The sequence below is a fragment of the Tiliqua scincoides genome, chromosome 4 (genome assembly GCF_035046505.1).
Source record: "Tiliqua scincoides isolate rTilSci1 chromosome 4, rTilSci1.hap2, whole genome shotgun sequence".
Classification (NCBI taxonomy): Eukaryota; Metazoa; Chordata; class Lepidosauria; order Squamata; family Scincidae; genus Tiliqua; species Tiliqua scincoides.
This window is the reverse complement of record NC_089824.1, coordinates 187,641,327-187,654,283: the sequence shown is the minus strand read 5'-3', so window position 1 is coordinate 187,654,283 and position 12,957 is coordinate 187,641,327. Positions and strand designations below refer to the sequence as shown.

Genomic DNA, 12,957 nt, shown 5'->3' with positions numbered 1-12,957 from the left:
CATGTGTGTATTTTTTCGTTGCTTGTAGATTTCCAGCGAGTATCTTACGCAGGATACTAAGCTGCAGGAGTTGCTCTGCTACCTGAGTTGGTTAAATATTCTCCCGGCCCTGTTGGGTAACAGGATCCAACACAGCAAACAGGACAAGCCTGCCAGAGGACGGGATGCGTGACAAGGTGCCATTGCCTCCCTGCCAATCTACTGCGTTAGCTATTGACTGAAAATAAATACGGCACCGACCCCAAGCCCAACTGTGCCCGTCTCTCTTCTCTCTCGCCTCCCTCCCCCGCTAAACTGTTGTGGGCTTGAGCGTCATTACTTCATGCAAAAAATATTTCTGCTTCTCTCTCCCTTTCATCTCCACAATCATTAAAGGCTCATAGCTAAAACCAAATGAACTAGTACCTGCATTTTATGTATGTATAGAAATGGGTAGTCATTCTGAGTTCTTAGGTCAGATACCCATGAAATAATAGAAATTTAAAAACTAAAACAAGGGGAGCTGGGGTAGTATACTATAGTATTGTCTTGCTTTTACAGAGGTTTGAACAGGAAGATGCAGGCAGTCTTACTGTGTCCCTCTAGCATGCAGGCTGCCTGCCTGCCTGCCAAGTTCCTGTTCAAACCTTTGTAAAAGCAAGAAACATGCCTGCTTGCTAATGGGGAAAAAAGAAAGCACAGAGAATTGTAGATAACTGAAACCATGGACACCTGCTCTGTGGATATGAGGGGATGTCTGTACCACCTTTATCAATAGACTCAAGATGGTTTACATAGGCAGGCTGAACATCAATCCATTTTTCAAAGAGATTTTTGTAAGCATTATTCCATGAGAAAAATCTCATAGAACCAGATGTTTCTGTTCTAGTGCAGTCATCATCCTGGTTCTTCCACTTCCACCTCGCTTAGGCTTCAGACAGACATACAGACGTTGACGCTTGAGTTTGCTACATAAAAGCAGTCTCCTTTCTTAAAGTGAATTGACACCAGGAGCCACTTGTTCCTCCTTTTTCAAGAAGCTGGCCAGACAGAGCGCTGACTAGTTGGTTCTTGTGGCAGTCCTGAAGCTGCTCTCTCTTCTTCACCCAGAGGTTTTTTTTTTTCAGTCTAAAACAATGTATTAGTTTTACAAAAAAGTGCCATATAAACACTGAAATAGAAAAATGTGCCAGGTGCCTGAAAAAAGGTGGGTGGGACAGGAAAGCACTCAGGAGTTAAAGCAGGTAGGTGTGTCTATAGAGAAGCAGGGGAGCAGAAACTGCAGCAGAAAAACCCACACCCAGGCCTCAAGGGAGAGGTCTGTCTCCGGCCTTCTCTATGTCCACACTCCAAAGCTCTTCTGCAAGCATGCTGGCTGGACTTTTGGAAACAGTCAAGTACCCTGACCAGAATATTTGGAAGAGCTTTTGACAGTTTTGAATTTGTCCGCTCTCAGCAGAGGGATCAAGTAGTGAAATGAAACATGCCATTCTAAGTGCAATAATGGGCCTTATTTACTTGGAATCTTTGTCCATTTTATTTGTGCCCAATAGTTTTCACAATAGTTTGGTGCATGTGAAATACATTTAAGGCTACTGGCTGTGCTTTGATCAGGGGTTGTCTGTCAGTTATTTTTGTGCTGTGTTATGGGCCTTGTTCATTCCTGAAGCTCCCCTCCTTTGATTGCTGTGTGAATTAGCCCTCGGCTGGTGCCAGGGCTGGTGGTTTTGTTCAAAAACTACGCTTTGTGCAGTTTACGCTTTGTGTAATAAATGACACTTGTTGCCAAGATGTTGTCCAAAATGACAGGAAATCTAACTGAGGCCTTTTCTTATAGATGCACTGCTGTGCAAATTCATTTTGCCTGCTGTCAAAGATAAATGGAGTAAGCAGGAGCCTGAGAACCGCTTCACAATTTTAATGTGGAAATTACAGGCAAAGCCACCATAAGTTGATTCTGCTTGAGTGGTAGCAAACCGGTCTTGTAAATGCTTGTTAAGATCACTCCACATCACATCCTAGTGAAAGCCTCATCCTGAAAAGGATACAGTGAATGTGATACATGGTGTGTGTTGGCATCCTTCAGTCTCGGAAGACTATGGTGGTCACGCTCTGAATGGTGGTTCTGGAACAGAGTGTCCTCTCCAGTGCGCGAAGCCTGGATAAAGTAGGTATGGAGGATAGGCTGTTACCCATGCAGCAAATCCCCCCTCTCCACATCGCTGAAATGGTCCAATGGAAAGGCAGAGGCCAATACGGTTGGTTCCAGAGGTGTCGCAGGAGTTGCCAGAACATGACTGTGTTCAGCCATGAACTGCCTCAGGGACTCCGGCTCCAGATTTTGCGTCGAGGTTGACTCCTGAAGCCTTTTCCATAACTGGATGTAGCCACAAGGCAGTGGAGGTTTGGGATCAGAGTTTTCCTTCTCTCAGATGAGCTGCCTTCCCAGGCTGACGAGTCCCATCTACCCGGTGGATGATACATGAATGCACTTATAAATCTGGTCATTGTACCAAAAATTTTAATGTCATCATCACTTAGCATTAAAAAAAATGCTAAACTGATGTTTTTTGATTGCCTGATTTTTGTTTGTTTAGTGGCATACAGAGCATTCAGAAGTAAGTACCTTTTTTCCAACTGGATTAATCATTCTGGAATAAGAACACTAGGTTTGGTCAAAAACAAAGTGAATTGGAACAATGGAAACAAGGAAGCATTTGGCAGTAGGAATAATATACATAACACATACCATCTTTTTCTTATCTCACTACGCACAATTCTCTTCCAGGGTCAGGAGTAGCTATTAGGAAATCTGGTCTCAGATGTAAATTGCTGTCTTATAAGTATCTGTCTCACACACACATGCATACACACACCCCCACACTCCCCTGTGATGGGCATGTATTGTGGGTGGGGAGGGGGAGGAAAAGGGGATGGGGAGGTGAGAGAGTAGATCTGGTGGCAACGGTGCACACTGCATCCTAACCCCCTTTTTCAAGCCCCCCCTTTCTTTTCCTCAGCTTGCCTCAGCTACAGAGCTGGTGCAGTCGGAGGAGACCCATTGCAGAGCAAGAGGCTTATGGAGGGGTAAGGGGAAATAATTCCCCTCTGAGGCATCTCAATTCACCCCTCCACTGGATTCAGTGCTTGGTTGAATTGGCAGAGGGGGAAAGGAAAGGATTGGGCTTTTAGTGGATCAAATAGAAGGGGAAGGGGCTGGGTTCACATCCCTGCTTTGCCATGATTTAAAAGTTCATGTTTAACTGATATAATTTTGTTAGGATGTTGTTTCATGCAGATGGTGCTTTTGAGGCTTCTACCATTTTACAAGGATTCTCATATTTTTGCCCCGTAAACTTCTAAAGGCTTTTGAGAACCTTGAGGTTGCCATAGCACTGAAATCTGTCTGCTCCCTTATACTTTGGGGGGAAACGCCATATTTTCCTACCTTTTCCCATGACAGCGGAAGGCCCTAGCATTTTTACAGAGCTGGCTCAGAGAAGGCCACTCATTCACTGGGCCAGGGAAGTCCCCATTCAGGCCTAATTAATCTGCTCCTCATGTCCCCACTCCAGCATAAAAAAAAAAGATGGATAGTAGTTTCTGTAGACCAGCCCTCTAGACATTTTTGGAAGGCTTAGTGGTGCCAACAGGGAGGCATTGAGGTAGTATTTGCATCAGGGTTTTCCATTGCCAAGGAAGTAACTCAAGACTGACAATCACGCACTGTGTGAAGAGACTTCAGAATGATGCAGCAAATAAGGACTTGGTGTTTTAGACATAGAAAGCTCAGGTGCAAATCTTTGCTTAATGCTTCGGTGTGTAGCCCAAGTTACAGAATAGTCTGTCATACTAACTTGGCTCACTGGAACATTCTGTGGCTCAGGCTTTCCAATTAGAGGACCTGAAGGGAGGCACAAAGGTTTGAGGAAGAAAGACTCTTCATTAGCTAAGAGCTGGGTGGGTTGGTTCCAAGCTCACTGAGGCATCTTACTGAGCCTCAGTGGATTTAAAAGAATCAGTTTACCTCACCCTGAATAGGAACAGGAAGTTGAAAAGGCTGTGCTTTGTTCTAATGATGAACATATGAAGCTGTCTTCACTTGTTCATCTAGCTCAGTATTGTCTTGCAACAGGACTCCTGTGGAGGTAGTTCTCAGCCCTGCTTCCATTATAACTTGAGATGCCTACCATTATGCTTCAGACCTTCTGCATTCAAGGTACCTGCCCAACTACTGAACTACACCACACTACATCTACCCCAATTTTTCTTTGGATATGGTTTCAGGAAGAGAGGCTGCTGTCATTGAGATAGTATACCTTCTGGTGTCCAGAAACCCAGTGGCAGCTAAGTGCCTTCATGCCTTATTTTTGAGCTTCTCAGTCACAGCTAGGAATCAGAATGCAGGACCTTGGCAATTAGGGGAGGCTCCATAAATGTTATGCCATAACTGAAAAAATACTGCAGAAACTGATTAATGATAACATGGATTTCCTGTGTCAATGTGCACTAGGGTAGTGGTCTTCAACCTTTTTCATGCCATGATCCCATAAAGAAATAGAGTTCGAGACTGGGAACCTTCACAGATCTTGTCTCCTCCCAGGACCCACTCCTCTCACCCCACCCGCCCCATTTTCAACTACATTTTATGTCTTAATCCTGTGAGGTAACAGCCTGAGCAGGGCTGGCCTTAGGAGCTGTGGGGCGAGACAGTGAGAAGAGGCTGTGCAGGATTAAATCAAGAACTCGGTTTTGATAAGGCAGTGCCGTTATTTGATTGGATCCAAGTCTTTTCTTGTACACACTTTAAAAGTTTACCTTGACCTCCCAAATGAGAAGTGGCAACCTCATTGGGGTCATGACCCACAGGTTGAAGAACTAGTGTATATTGCACTAGGGCAGGGGTGTCAAACTCATTTCATACAGTGGGCACAAGTTAGCATTCAGGGCTCCAGCTGAGGGTCGGAAGTGATGTCATTAAGCAGAAAGTGACATCATTAAGCAGCTAATGGCCAGAAATCAGACCTTGTTCTCATATAGAAACTCATTAACTGCAAATGAGAAGAGAAAATACACAAATCCTGATCACATTTCAAGATTTGGGAAAGCCCAATTTTCAAGTTGGTTGCCATTTGAGCAGTAACACCTCAGCAGCTTGAGAGCCTGAGGGATGGATAAAAGCTTCCAGGGGCCGTGTCCAGCCCCCAAGCCTTATGATTGACACCCCTGCACTAGGGCATACAGGCAGCTGGGGATGTCCTAAAATGAGGAACTTCGTTTCATGATGCCAACATGACAGACAGGCTGGGAAGAATAGACAGGAAGGGGGGTACACCTATCTCGGTGAAAATTCATTTACTACTTTTATCTCTCAGTAATTAACATCAACATGCAGTAAACAGATTTTAAAAACCAACAAAACAGTGATTTATTGGTTAATTGTTATTAAAAGCAGGAAGCTGGTACGCCACCAGGGCTCTCCTAGAGTCACCAATGTGCAAGTACAACATCCTACAAACACTTTCGATTTCAAAATAAAGATTTCCTTTTTCTCTTCTTCAGTCCAGCTGAATATTAGCAACAATCATCAGTATTGAAAATGCCCAGTGCTTCCTGACACAATCAAACTTTGTTATGAAAAAAACAAAAATAGATAGCTATGTACATTATATAAACACACTTACATATATCACATAAATTAGGAGTGAGCAGAATATATTCATTAGGGGGAGGCTGCCATCCCTCCTTGGAAGAGGACTTCTTTTTTTGCCCACATGGCTGGGAAGGAGTCATGGGTAAGGGCACAGCAGCTTGACCTCCTAAGCCTGCTGAGATCTACAGTGATCTCAGACATTCAAAAGACTGACCAGCCCACTTTTTCTAGTTAAACAGTGTTAGCGGGTAGTCTGCTAACTGTGTGAGAAGCTACAGGTCCAAACACTACTCCAAAGTGAGTATCTCTATGCTTTGATGGCAAGGGGCAAACCCCCGCTTCCCTCTGTGCAGCTGACCGAAGCCTTCGCCAGGAATCAACAGGCCATCTGATGTTCTGTGAACAGCCCTCTGGGACAAAGGCATCACTGATAACGGCTTGTTCCTTCTGCCTGGATGAGCTCTGCGCAGGGCCTCAAACAGCCGAAGGCTTTATAATCCCATTCAGAGTCCGTGGCAGCCACAAGTCCAATTGCAACAAAAATAATAATGGTTCACAATAACCTACTTGAGCCAAAATATCAGCTGTAATTACCTGAGCTCTGGCTGGGAGCCAGCGCACATGCTTTGCCCCAGGAAGGGGCTGTAGTCTAACACGCACTGCATAAAACAGCAGCCTAAGGGCTCTGAGCCGGTATCAGTGCATTGTGCTTAGAGCTGGGCCTCTGAGCAAAAGTGGGCTAAAGCCCAGTCTCTGTGTGGCTCGTGCAGCTCTTTAACTCCGTCCCTGCACTTCTTCTTCCTTCCAGCCACTGGAGTTTTTCCCAAATTTGTACACGAGCCGCCGACCATCTACTCGCTCTAGGATCTCCCGCTTGTAGTAATACCTGGGAGGAGAAGATTACAGAGTCAAGGTCTTGTGCAGAGCATTCCCTAGAAACACAAAGGACTAGAAACTTTGGGTGGCAATTGATATAAGAGAAGAATAACAGCCCAATCCTATGCATGTCTACTCAGAAGTTCTATTATAAATAGGGCTTTCTCCCAGGAAAATGTGGCTAGGATTGCAGCCTAAGACAGCCCATGATCAAGCACGAGGAAAGAAATGCAGAGAACTCTTCAAGGGCTGGAGAAACATTTTCTTTCTATCAGATTTGTATTCTACCCTTCTCTGAAGACCTCAGAACAGTAACATGATATTCTTAAGAGGCAGATAGGGTATAATGAGTTTTTGTGACTGAATGGGCATTTGAACCCAACTTTTCCTGGTCCAAATCCATCAGCCATTCTGGGTCCTGCCGCCTCCTGTGCTGGGAACTCCCCCCCCAGATCTTCTCCAAGGTGAAGCTTCTGATTCATCCTCAAACATACCCCTTTGGGGAAGACTTTGGTCCTCTATTGAAACTCAGCCTAAGCATGTGGAACTGTGTTTCCTGCCATCCATCTCTAATTACGTCTACCTCATCATTCTCTCCCCTCAACTTTGCCACCTCCTCTCATGGTTTAAATGGAGACTGTAAGCTCCTCGGGGCAGGGTAGGGTATTTCTTTGCTTGTGCTATTCCAAAGCACTATGTTCACTGATGGGCATAGACATACCCTATGACTTTAGAAAAAAAAAAAAGATGCATGGCCAGTGCAAGGTAAAGATTCATCAGGCTTCACACAGTCACAAGATGCTTTCCAAAAGTTACAGAGGCCAAAAAGGTAATTTTGAGGGCAAGGTATCCAAAGCGATTGTGAGGAAGTCTGGTCCTTCTATACTCCCCACCCCCCATGCCTCTTCCTCTCTGCTTGAAGTCCAGAATTACAGCTGCCCTTACCTCATGGCCCGGCTTAGCTTCTCATAGGTCATGCTGCTGTTCTTCTTCTTCTGTCCCCAAAGCTGGGCGACTGCCTCTGAGCGCAGGAATTTGAAGATGCCTTCTCGCCTGTCCTCCCATTTCAGCAACCCCTCATTCATCTCTGGGTGAATTAAAATGTCGCGGATGAATTCCCATAGGTGAATCCCTCTTGGAGCTGGTTATGAAAAGGAGATCAGGAAGGCAAAGTCAGCAATGGATCTCATTTAGGATTGGATGCTATATAAGTAAGAGAAGTTCTCAGCTTCCAATTGACAGAACAGCAAAGGGCATAAGTTCTAGTGTCAAGTCAATGGTGTCATACAGCAAGCCACCTGCTAATGCACTGCAACAGGCTCTATACTGTCATGGAAAACCTGATAGTAGAGCTGGTGTTACATCAGCCCCCAACTGAACCCAAAGAACTGTTGCACAGGAATTTGGGCAGGCATAAGGTTGATCAATGATCCCACTCTGGTATAACTGGGGCTGTCCCTAATATGGCTTGGGTGAACGAGCCCTTGCCTTATAATGCCAGTCAGGTGATTGTTTGGGGCAGAAATGTTTGTAAGGACACCAGTGAATCAGAGAATTGCACCCCAGCATGCTGCATAGGATTGATGCAAAAGTCTTGGATTGCATTTAGGGGTAAATAGTCATGGTAAATAGTAAATAGCCAGGCATAGTATTCACATACAGTGTTTGCTTTTCTTGGTCTCTAGGCAGTCTCTGTTCTCCTTGCTGGCTTTCCTGGGTCGCCCCCTTTTCCGCTTCTTGAGATCATCTTTTTTATACTCCACATAGTCGCCTGTAGAAGGAGCGAGAGAAGCAAGGCACATTTAATCTTATCCACCCCAAGAACACAAGCTAGTCAGATTAGCAGACCATAGAACTCCAGCTGGCACCTTTCAGCCTGTGGAGTTCAAAAGCACCCTCCTTAGAATGGGGAAGGAGTTCAGCCTTTGAGAGCCAGCATGTATAACCTAGAATACAGACATGAGGCTAATACAGTCATGGATGAAATCTCTCTTTCCATCTGCCAAGAGTCATGATCTCTCACTGATACACGCTAACTAAATGGTCAATTTATGTATTACTTGAATAAGCAGAGTGTACCCATTTATGAACAAACAATGGTTGTGCCAAAGTTGAAAGTGGACTGGATTCTAGAGCAACCTCCAGCTGAGTAAATAACAGACTCACATTATGCAGTTAACTGCCAACTCTTATTACCGTCAGATCTGCTGCCGGGATTTTTCTTGACTTTCTAGTTTCACCATAATGATAGATTTTCCCAGGCTACCTACACAAAGCTGGAGCTAACTAACTGATTTGTGTTTTACATTGCTGAGTGTAAACCTAGAACAAAAGGCAGTGCTTAGTTCTTAAACATGCTGCGGCTCAAACTGTTTGGAAATCCAGGCTGTCCTGGAAGGCCTTTCCTCACTTCCTATATATGTACAACCCACTTTCGGTTACACGGTGATCAGGAAAAAGCATTCTGTGCATGCTTAAAACACAACTTTATTACTTTATCTGTTGAGGGAGAGGCGTAGTATTAAAAGCAGGTTCTAGAATTTTAGCTGTGGGAGATTCATCCCTGGTCCTATCCAAATTTGTCTACATCTTTACTAGATAGCCAGGAAACTAGGCTTAAACAGCTCGGAATAGCAGGCCCAAAGATGCCAGAATTGCCAACTGACTGTGAAGCTATTCCTGGAGATTTATTATTAGACATGAAGACCCTGTGAAAATCTCCAGGACAGCTTTCAAGAGTTGCCTGTAAATCAGTGTTGAATCCTGGAGACTATAGGCCAACCTTGGAAGTTTGGCAACCCTACATAAGTTCCCTTTTTCCTGTGCAGTATGGCTTTTGCTACATGGCTCGATATGTTGTTCATGCAGGGAAGGCCAGAATTAGCCTGCCTCAGATGTTCTCTATCATGATGAGGGGAAGTCCCACATGCACTTCCAATAAATATGTCTACCAGCTCTGCCCTGATGATGATATGCTTTTCTTACCCTCACTCTTCCTGTATTCAAGCATTCATTTGAAGAGGCAAACACCGAACATGAGAAGAATTTCTTCCCAGCATTAGAACACTGGAAAGTTTTAGGGTACCAGTCGTTGAGGGTACCAGTTGAGAGAAACTCATCCCATGTTCAGGGTCTATCTCTGAAGGCAAATATTGTTATGAAGCTCCTCATCTGTGTGTATCCCCTCCACCCATGGAACTTCTGAAGAGGACAACTGCCTTCATTCCAGTTAGCTTGCTTTTGTTGGTGCAAGCCACACTGTCACAATAGAATATTTGAAGCATGTATGTATATCCACATACACAAGCATGTGTGAAATGTCCTGCTGTATTAGATGACAAGACCCATCTCATCCAGCGTCCTGTTTCGCACAATGTACAGCCAGATACTTCTGGGAAGCCCACAAAGCAGGATATGTAGGCAAATCCTCTTCCCCAGTGCTTCCCAGCAACTGGTATTCAGAAGCAACCTGTCTCTGGATCTTGAAGCATAGCCTATCCATCAGAACTAGTACCCATTGATAGACTGGTCCTCTATGAAAGGGTCTAAACCCACATACACTTCTGATATGAAGACCTCCCATTGATAAACACACCATTTCTTACCGTCAGAAAAAGGGCACTGCTTCATGTCTATGGGGTCGAGATCAAGGTCACTTCCACCGGAGTCTTGAGACTGAGGGCTCTGAGATGTTATCCCTGAGGAGAGAAGAAAGGGAGTGAAACTTTAGACACTGTATTGAATGCTTGCAGCTAGCCCAAACTGTACTAGTGGAGTGCACCAGGTATCCTCTTCTGGGAGAATGTGGGTGCTGTGGTGGAAAGAGAAGTTTGTGTGCTGTGATGGACCCCAACCATACCTGATGCAGAGCTGTCTGGTGACATGGCTCCGGAGTTGTAGCCAGGGTCAGGTGATAAGAAAACTAACTTCATCTCATCCAGGTACTCCTGAGTGCAAGAGTTATCCAGTTCTAGGAACAATAAGAGGAGGAAAAAGGTTAAATACACAAATACTTGCACACATCATGGGTCACCACCACCCCCAAGGCAGAGCAGCCCAGGCATTTTTTCTCACCGAAAGAATTGGAGTCCAGAAGGGCTTCTTGAGAAGCATCGTCATTCCTCAGCACAGACATGATCCAGCCAAGTTCATCTGGAACAGAGGCTACAGGGGTGGAGAGAAAGGTATCTCAGGATTCTTTGTGAGTGAGAAGATCAAGTACTAACCATTGGGATTCTGGGTTCTTCCCTCCCTCATCCAGGGATAAACTAAAAAACTGTTTCCCAATCTTCTGGATCATAAGCAAGTGGAAACAAAATAAGGATGGTGATTTGCCAGGGATAGAAACCAGAAGATTGGGGCTGCTCAAGGCAAGGATAATTGTGCTACCCAGTAGGGTTGCTGCCTATTTCTCTTGCCTCAGACAGCAGAATAGGTGATGTTTTTTCCTGGCATGGAAGTGAAATGATAGAAAAAGCTTTGCCGTGTCCCATGTGTCTGGTTGCTGTCAGAGGCGCAAGAGTGGAAGGAATAATTGATGGTAGCAATCCTAACAAAGTTCATAGGAAGTATCCAGCACCTCCTCTTCTGAGGTCCAGTGAGGCACAGTGTGCTAACTGATCTCATCTGCTCAGTTCTTGAGTTTGTGTTTAGAGAAGGGAAACCAACACTTACTGATCTCGTGCAAGCGATCGTACAGCTCATCGCCAAGGGGCCCAAAGATGATTCCCAGCTGGTCCCGCGTGTATTGGCAGAGTGCATAGCCATCCATGTTGCAGCAGGAGAAATCAATGACACTAGCATCATACTTGTTCTTCTCTACGTGGTAGCTGATCCACTCCAGTACCTGAGACCTGCTCCAGCAATGGGGCATCTCGCCATACCAGGTGGGTTTGCCTGCAGAGAGAAGGTGGCAGAGGAAAAAGGAGAATAGAAGTGAGCTTAGCAAAGCAGGTGCTTTGGATAGTTCTTTGCCAACCCAGCCTCTGAACTCACTGCCTGAGCAGTACAGGGCGTGGCTGGTTCATTTACGCACAGGATTTATCTCGCTTAGTCACTGTGGTTGGGTTAACACGTACACCTGTCACCTGCTCCCTTATCTCAGAGCATGCCCCTCCCCATCAGGGTGAGGTCATTGGAGACAGGAGTGGTTCGGATCAATCATGACTCCATTCGAATATTCTGTATGTGACCAACAAGAGCAGCCACTGCAGAGTTATCAGCAATGTCCCACTGGCCCTTCACCACTCTTTCACCTTTCACTGTGGGAAAGGCAGAGATCCAGAGAAACCCATAGTGCAACTTATCTAAAAGCTCTAAGCAATTCACAGCTGGTGACCTGTTTGTTTAAAAGTGTTTCAAAGGTCTCATTCTCTCCTTACATAGTTAAACCTTTAAAAAAAAATGCCTCACACTATATAGAAAGAGAAAAGGTGGTAATAAAAATAGCAGTGTTTATTTCCCACCTTTCTCCATGATGGAACTTATGGCAACATAGGTGGGGGTTTCTAGGCAGTCACCCACCTAGGCATTGACCTGACTTTAACCCGCTTAACACCTGCAAGGTGACTGCATCATTTGTCCTCAGATCATGCCCTGGTATTCTTATAACACTACAGCACGTTGCAAGAGCTGAAAGCACTTCGTAGACATCAGCTCAGTTAAGAGGCTCAATATCATTCATAAAGATGGAAGGGAGGTAGGGTTAGAATGAGCCTCTTAGTTGCTTGCTAGTCAATTCCAGTCTTTAGCTGTAAGCAGCAAGGCCCCATAAGACCCATTCACTGGTCCTCAAAATGTTCCTAGAGAATATTAGATATTCTGTTTTCCATCTAATTCTTTGGCAAAAAAATCACCTTGCAACACCAGACAGTGGATACCTACCCGTTGTCTCTGTCGGCATTTGTGTACTGGACAGAACGAGGGGAAGGTTATTGTCCTCCTCAAAATGGGTCAGCAGGTCTGGGTCAGGTGGCACTTCCTCTGGCTGGTACATGGCACTGATGTAGTTTGAGATGAGGTTACTGATTTCACAGGATCCCGCCATGGAATTTTCTGCCAGAAGATTGAAATGGTTAGACTCAGGGATGGATCCAATCAGTTCCAAGAGCCAGAAGCTGCCCAGAGAGCAGGCGGCCCTGCCCCTTTTGAGTGTACAGTGACCAAACACAGCCTCTCTTCTTCCACGTTTTTGCTTGGATTGGTTTCGCTGGAGTAACTTTCCATTGCCAACCCATTTCCTTCTCCATATTCTCAGCAGTCCTTCAAGTCCCTTGTGGCTGGAATCTGCCCAAGATTCACCAGCACCTGAGTTGGGGCCCCAGAACACAGAGCCACCATTTTCTAGCCAAGAAATGCCCCACAACAAAGCCAATTCTATTCCAGCACATTAGAACTAAAAAATCCCTTTCCCCATCGTCCTGTTTTATAAACTTCTGCTTGAAATAAGA

The 12,957-nt window shown here is 45.1% G+C and overlaps 1 protein-coding gene across 1 annotated transcript; it reads right to left on the bottom strand.

Annotated features, from left to right (window-relative positions):
• Window positions 1-6,406: 6,406 nt before the first annotated feature.
• Window positions 6,407-12,554, bottom strand: ELF3 (E74 like ETS transcription factor 3). Its single transcript, XM_066625366.1, has 8 exons — window positions 12,392-12,554; window positions 11,183-11,404; window positions 10,583-10,672; window positions 10,368-10,478; window positions 10,114-10,206; window positions 8,169-8,279; window positions 7,454-7,649; window positions 6,407-6,518 (listed from the first exon to the last, which is right to left on the bottom strand). The coding sequence occupies exons 1-8, from the start codon at window positions 12,552-12,554 to the stop codon at window positions 6,407-6,409; spliced, it is 1,098 nt and encodes a 365-aa protein (XP_066481463.1).
• Window positions 12,555-12,957: the final 403 nt, after the last annotated feature.